The sequence below is a fragment of the Dendrobium catenatum genome, unplaced genomic scaffold, assembly GCF_001605985.2.
Source record: "Dendrobium catenatum unplaced genomic scaffold, ASM160598v2 fragScaff_scaffold_1297, whole genome shotgun sequence".
Taxonomy (NCBI): Eukaryota; Viridiplantae; Streptophyta; class Magnoliopsida; order Asparagales; family Orchidaceae; genus Dendrobium; species Dendrobium catenatum.
The window spans coordinates 14,881-22,908 of record NW_021319759.1 but is presented as its reverse complement, the minus strand read 5'-3'; the positions used below and the strand labels follow the sequence as shown (position 1 = coordinate 22,908).

The 8,028-nt window shown below is 30.6% G+C and overlaps 1 protein-coding gene across 1 annotated transcript; it reads right to left on the bottom strand.

Moving 5' to 3' along the window:
• Positions 1 to 6,297: 6,297 nt before the first annotated feature.
• On the bottom strand, positions 6,298 to 6,942 carry LOC110109071 (RING-H2 finger protein ATL63-like). The gene has a single exon (XM_020839968.2). It carries the CDS (start codon positions 6,940 to 6,942, stop codon positions 6,298 to 6,300), a length of 645 nt encoding a protein of 214 aa, XP_020695627.1.
• Between the last annotated feature and the right edge of the window lie 1,086 nt (positions 6,943 to 8,028).

Below are 8,028 nucleotides of genomic sequence, written 5' to 3'. Positions count from 1 at the left end.
TGGTAGGCTAGCTGGTCAATCATAGCAAGAACTTGGGTGAGTTCTTGTGCTACCCTACTTTGGTAAGGGGGCTTCTTATTTACTTGCAACTTTATATAATTTTGTGTTTATTTCTCTATGATTGTGGATTTGGTATTATTTCTTGTAATTATTTCTTGTTTTTGTTTTCTTTCTTTCCCTTGATGAATTTCATATTCATGTGATTGGGTGAATTTAAAAAATCTATGGAATAGTTTTAAAGAACATCAATTTGACCCATAATTTGTCAATAAAATTTTACATTTTTGTGTTTATTTATTTTTCTTTCATCTCACGACAAAAATATAAAAGATCTAGTATTTATTCAAAAGTTTTGGAGTTAATTGATGCCCTTAGATCCATCCTTTATTTATATTTTTTCTATCTGTAATTTATGTTTTGAGGATTGTGGACCCTAAAACCTTGTCTTAGCTCATCCAGATATGCCCAACCACTCCATATCAAACATTCCATCTTCCTTAACCCAACCCACTTTAAATCATCAAATTCCATTGAGAATTCTCAAAGTTCCAAACATTTTCTCATGGCTGATTGATTCTAAACAGATCTAACCCATTTGGGTTCTAAAACACATAGCTCCATAAATCCCATACCCAACATCACCAAACTCTCCAAAACTTATTTAGACATCCTTAAATTTTAATACATACCTAATTTTCCCTAATTAGAGTATTGTACATCAAGTTACATAAGTTGTAAACCAAGGATTCCATTCTCCACAAAAACCTAGGAGAGTTTTAGAGCCTTCCGTATTCATCCACTCGAATTCAAATTGAACAACACTATCAAAATTCGAGTCTCTTTACCTTGAAGGAGATTTAAGTCAACATGGTCATGTTTTAATGATCTTGATCACACTCTTGCAGCACACCCCGCACTAGTAACCCACAAAAGAAAGCTATATATAATGCAAATAATAATAAATGATTAAAATAATAATATTTGTAATCATAAAAGCACTAGGCTGGGCTCCTATATTTCAATAGGTTTACTTTTATTACTCAAATTAATTTGGTTTCTTATTTATGTGTGTTATATTGTTATGATATGTTGCTTCAATATAATATGTTACTTGGTGTGTAGTAGCCATATATAAGAGGAAAAATATAAAGTGGGGATTTTTTTCTAGTTATTTTTTTTATGAATTTCGGAAATCAAATCCTCTAGAAATGGACAATACATGATTCAAGTAGGAAATGGAAGAAAAATTTGTCGAAAAAATTAGGTGGGAAAAAGCCATTGGAAAACTACAACTTCAAACTAGCAGTTTTGATATATTAATGTAGTAGGCTTAACTAGGGAGGTAAATGAAATTGTGACACTACAAAAAAAATTTATTTTTAAAGGCATATATATTATGACACTTTTATTTAAGTGCCTTAACAAATATTTATTGAGGCATATTTTATTTTGTGCTAATTAATAGCAATTTGGCCCGAGGTTTGGCATGAGGATGAAATCGTGAGATAAGTTACACTTACGGTGCCCGCTTCTTGTTGTTCGCTGTTTGCCTCTTTCTCTTTTTCTAGGGTTCTTCTTGTTCTCTTCTTCTTGATCGCTTCTTCTTGTTCGCCTCCTCTAATCGGGACGGCCGCATCAGGTAAAATTCTTTAGAAATTTGATTGAAGATTAATTATTTGCAAATGAAATATTATGAGTCAGCATAATTAATTAATTGATAAATGAATATAATTTATATTAGATACAACATATATTGAGGTATAAAATAATGACATTTTATTAAAATTATTTTATTAAATTCAAGTGTTGGGAAATCATATATCTTAGGGCAACTTAAATGTGTCTTATTATTAAATATATTTCATCAAATAAATGCGTTAGGAAAGTTAACCTATTATGACACATAATATTTGTCATATTTATTAATAAATTCCATCATATAAACATGTTGGAAAAGCTGGTATATTAGGAAACCACCTTATATGTGTCGTTGAGAAGATTATGCCATCAGAATTATATGTCATAAAAGTTTAGTTTTTAGGTCACAAAAAGATGCCCTTAACCCTATGCCAACGGCCACCTAAGTGACACCATTGTTTGATGCCTTAATATATCATGTGCCTTAATAGATACATATTATGATACTTTAAGGTGCCCTAATGATATGGGTACTGATCTATATATGTGGACTCAATTGAACAAATTTTCCAAACTAATTGGATATGGGATGAGTTGGGTGTTGTTTATAATGCAAGAACTTTAATTCAAAATCCCCACATATATGGTTAATATAAATCTTACTTATTTAATTTAAATTGATTAACTCGATTGGGCTTAGTTTGGTAATGCAACTTGACTTATATGGGGCTAATTATTCAAATTAGTATGATTCATATGAAATGAATAAACCACAATGCTAATTAAGTGATTGGGCAAAGTTGGTGAGGCTCGGACTCAATTTGTTTGGTTTGAGACAACATTCTTACTTTGCATTTCAGACTATAATCATAGGTTCTATTTGACAACTTTCTTTTTGGTTACTTTAAAAAATATATGTACTACAAAGGTTATTTAAACAATAGCATTCAAAAAACTTACTTTCCTTATAATAGCTTTACAACCATCTTTATAAGAAGTCGTAGCCATCCCATATGAACATTAAGTGTAATTATGTAATAACCCATACTTTAGCCCAGATAAATTTTTTTTTTTCTGGAGTCGATATAACTATATATCTTAAATTGTCTTTTTTATATCATTATTATTATAGTATTTTACTTGCACATTTTTTTAAAATTTTTAGGCACTAGTGAAAATCCTTAAAAAATTAACACCTCTCAATAATACAAGTGATAATTTTGGGAGTAAGAGGTATTTGTTTTGCAAACCAATTTCACTAATATTTTTTAAATAAAATTATTTATTTAATGGATATTGTTTTATAATTTTTTAAAGTTTAAATGATTTTTTATGAATTTTATACTAAAATATTTAATAATTTAATTATATAATATTAATTTATTATTTTAATTAAAATATCCTAAGTCACTAAGAGTTATTAAAAGATTTTTAAAATCCTTTCTCCCTATTGATTTGGCAACAAAGAGCTCTTTAGGAAAATAAAAGAGAAAATAGAAGAGATTTGGTTAAAATAATAATTTTTTCCTACCCAAAATTTTAAAATACAAAATTTTTTTCAACAGGTGATTTTAAAATACAATAATATTTTCAACAGGTGATTTTAAAATGCAATAATTTTTTCCTACTCAAAATTTTATTTTGATGTCTAAAAATAGTGATTTAGTTCAACTAAATCTTCAAAATATTATTTTATGTAATATCTGGTAATTTGGTTAAATTCTATAATATGAATTTTTGCTCAGTATTATTTTTTTTATTTATTGTTAAAACATTTTGACACTTTCTGAATTAAGCTCAATTATACTTTTTTTTTTCACGATGGAAACGGAGTTAATGCTCAAAATTTTTATATCCTACAGAAGATTTTACTTTTACTGCAGAAGGTTAAGTATAGAATTTCTCTTATTGATAAAATGGCAAATGGTTTTGTGCCATTTATGTGGCCAATATGAGGAAGAAGTATAATGATTTTGTGAGTTTTAGATATGGGGATGCAATTAAAATCATCCAAGGTAAAATTCTTTTGGATGCAACTGCATTTCCTTATGTTCACATGTTGTGCTTATTGGGTTCCTTAAGTTTTTCTCCGTTTTGGAGTGTTGTTGCTCTTTCCTTTGGTGTATGTTTTGTGTGAGTAATTTTTCTATTGTGTTCATTATTTAACTTATTTTGTCCTAGTAGCAGCTTGTCTCCTCTTTTTATGATGATTGGTGTTCCATTTTTTCAAAAGATGCAGCTTCTATTACGGATTCCTTTGGTGCTCCTACCTGGTTGAGGTTGTCATTAATTGTTTGTTTCTTTTTTTTTATATATAACAGTAGCTTCTATTGCTGGATGGTTTTTATGTTTTTTCATATGTTTTGCAGGTTTATTCATCTTTTTTGCAGAATTCACTTTTTAATGTCTTCAATTTGTGATTCAGTTGTAGGTGGAAGTTCTTGTTATCTCTAGCCTTTTTTATAAATTTTTTTTCTTGTATGAAGGTGTGATCTTTAGCTCTTATATTTTATTATACTTTGCTTGTATGTTCTTTGAACGATAGTGAGTTTTAGATCCCTTAAGGGCTTGTAACTTATCCTTATTTCAACGCGTAAACCTGTAAGTGGGCTTCTCCAAAAAAAAAAAAAAGCTCAATTATTCTTTATTTATTATAATTCATTGAAAATGAATGTGGATATGTGATTGGATTGAGTAATATATTGTCACTATTTATGTTATAGTACTATGATAATAATGTGTGTGTAAAGGACAAGTAAAGACTGGTTTCTATTACAAATTCCATTGGTTCTCCTGCCTGGTTGAGGTTGTCATTAATTGTTTGTTTCTTTTTTTTTGATAAAAATAGCTTCTATTGTTGGATGGTTTTTATCTTTTCATATGTTTTGCAGGTTTATTCATCTTTTTTGCAGGATTCACTTTTTAATGTCTTCAATTTGTGATTTAGTTGTAGGTGGAAGTTCTTGTTATCTCTAGCTTTTTTTATAATTTTTTTTTCTTGTATGAAGGTGGGATCTTTAGCTCTTATATTTTATTATACTTTGCTTATATGTTCTTTGAACGGTAGTGAGTTTTAGATCCCTTAAGCGCTTGTAACTTATCCTTATTTCAACGCATAAGCATGTGAGTGAGCTTCTCCAAAAAAAAGCTAAATTATTCTTTATTTATTATAATTCATTGAAAATGAATGTGGATATGTGATTGGATTGAGTAATAGATTGTCACTATTTATGTTATGCTACTATGATAATAATGTGTGTGTAAAGGACAAGTAAAGACTGGTTGACTCATTAGTTGGAGCTAAATTGATTGACTTGTATAAGATGGTGGGTTAACGGGCTTTCATTTAAATATTGTGATTAGGTGTTTTTCTCTACTGATTCACGTGATACACTGATTGAGAGTTATAAAAATGATGATTATTGTGCCGACGGAAAGAGAGTGATCGACGACTCTGTTTATTGAGGCAACAGTTTACAGATTTTGATGCAATACTAAAAAAACATTATAATAATCAGGATTGATTACTTATTTAATGTGACTGCTGAAATTAATCTTATTGAGTCATTATTCATATTAATGTATGAATTTATTATAAATAATGTTATTGATTTATTGATACAAAATGTATGATAATACTGATATAAAATAACTGGATAACATGTTTACATTCTGATATAATTTTACTATATTGATTTAATCTCAATAGTCTTTACCGATGTTTTGATTTGATGCTTTATCTAATTTCTATACTGATTGATATTAACGATATAACAATTGCTTTATAGATTTGACACTCATACTTTTTTTTATGACTTTCGTATCATAATATTTTACTGTTTATAGATTTTACTACTATTGCATGTGAATTTTATAATTTCTGTACTTATTCAATGATCAAATGAATGTTATTACTATGATTTGATTTCTGACATGCATATTGTTTCTTTAACATGCTTTGAATTCAATTATAGATTTTGATTGCTTGTTAGGCTTGTGAGCTCTTTATATGTTGTTAAATAATTTTAGGTTAGTGTTGAGAAAAAAAAAAGGTAATATTTGATCAAATTAGGTGAGCCTAACCTAATACAATGAACTACTTGAGTTCTGCCATGAGGTCTAATTTTGCTTTGAAATCGGTCAAATGGGTCTAATTAGATTTTTTGTTAGTGAGCTAGGGATAAATAAAGTTGAAATAACTCATGTGAAGTTAAGACGAACAAGAGCTTAATTGAGCTTATTACCTTTGGGCTTCATTAATCATTCACAGTCCTTTTAATGAATGAAAATTAAGGCCGTACTGTGCAAATCAGAACAAAATCTCCTCATTTTGTGAAGTTGGATCCATAAAGGCCCAATAGTGTCAAAATGTGGTAATTGAAAAATGAACTAAGTCAGACCTAATGTTGGGCCAGCCATTACCAGGCTTCGTTAGATCATCTCAATGGGTGTGGCCTCAGCCTACAGGGTCATTTTCGTCTTCTGCAGAAGGCCCATTAGTACGAAGCACAGGAAACTGGTAAACTAAATGTTATGGAATCAAAAGCCGAGCAAAATTTCCTATTAATATTAGAGTTTTAGCTAAGATGAACCTCCACAATCCAAAAATCCATCTTCCAAAAATAAATTCATTACACATTTACAAATAAATAAAAAACTCTAATTCTCAAGAACAGAGGGGAAAACTCTCTTATCCGATCTACTTCTGCTCAACATTCTCTTCAGAGAACCACCAACCATAGTAGTAGTAGTAGAAGAAGAAGAAGACTCTTCTTTCTCAACATCTTCCATCTCCACCACCGCCACCTCACTCACCTCCCCAACCCCATCATTACTCTCCACCACCACCACCACCTCACAATCCTCCTCCTCCACCGCTGGCGCCCGACAAATCGGACAAGTAGAATTCCCCATCAGCCACACATCAATACAGCGAACATGAAACCCATGCCCACATCTCGGTAAAATTCTCCCCTTTTCCCCTTCCTCCATCACACTCAAACAAACCACACAGTCCACTATTTTCCCATTCTGCTCCTTCCCATCATAAACGAATATCGGCAACGCCGCCACCGCCGTCGAGTCCAGCCCACTATCTCTGGAAGATACAGCAACAGCCGCCGTTTCATCGACGGAGCTCCGGCGACGGAGGTGGAAGTCAGTAAGCACACTGTTTGTGTGGGCGGTGCGGCTGCGGTGAAGAAGCCAGCGCCCGTAGAGGTGGAGGAGGATGACGAAGAGGATGACTACGGATAAGCAAATGACGGCGGCGAGGAGAACTTTACCGTTGTAGGGATCTTGCATTATGGTGTCAGAGGACGGAGGGTGATTAATTAAGTGGAGAAGGGAAGGTATGGGAATCTCATAGAAGACGCATGGAATTAAGGATGGGTCTGTTAGGAGGAGAGAATAGTTAAATAGTCGAAGTCGATAGAAGGTTGGATGCTGCAGGTGGGACAGGATGAGCGCTGATCCAGAGAAGAAGGCATCTTTTAATTAAAAAAAGGGAAAATTTTTGCATGAGGAGTTTTTTTTTAAACATGTATTAATTATTACAAAAAAAAAAAAAAAAAAAAAGCTATTTTTGTTCATTCAAATAAGGATCAATCTCTGCATAATTTATTTAAATTGAAATTTTGCATTTTATTGAATGAATCCTGAACTAATTAAGGGTCCGTTTGGGATAATTTTTTTGACTACTTTAATTTTTAGATAGTAATCACAATTTTATCTTGATAGTATTTTTTTTTATAAGTTCTACTATTTTACTAAAATTTCTATAATAAAAATTTTCTTTTTAGAATCATAATAATGAAAGTTGTTTTCTCCACAATAACTATAGAACTGATTTTAAAAAATATTACAGTTATTTCAAATAAATCTTAAATAAATTTGAAGCTTGAAAAAAAATTATTTAGCAGGATATTTCTTTTAGATCAGGTTTAACAAATTGATATATGATTTTATTTTTTATCAAATTTTAAAATAAAGGTTTTTTTTTTATTTTGAGTTATTGATAAATTTTAAGATTATCAAAATATTTGCTGTAAAATAAAAAATTAGAAAATTAAATTTCAAATTTTAAAATTATTTTGATGAAGATTGAGTCAAATATTCTGACATTTTTTTTTTTCTCTTTAATGTGTCAGCTTCGGCTTCGGCTTTGGCTTTGGCTTTCGGCATTGGCTTGAGCTTTTCCAAGCGGTGGGGGACGGGACTGAAGTGAGAGTCTCGTGAAGGCGACGGCAGCGTTCTTTTATTTTGGCCACCGGTTTTCAAACTAAAAACTTCAACTTCAAATATAAAAAACAAAAGGGAAAAATATGTCAAACTATTTTAATACATTAGGCATTTACAATTTTATTTATTTATTATATATTAATTTGACAT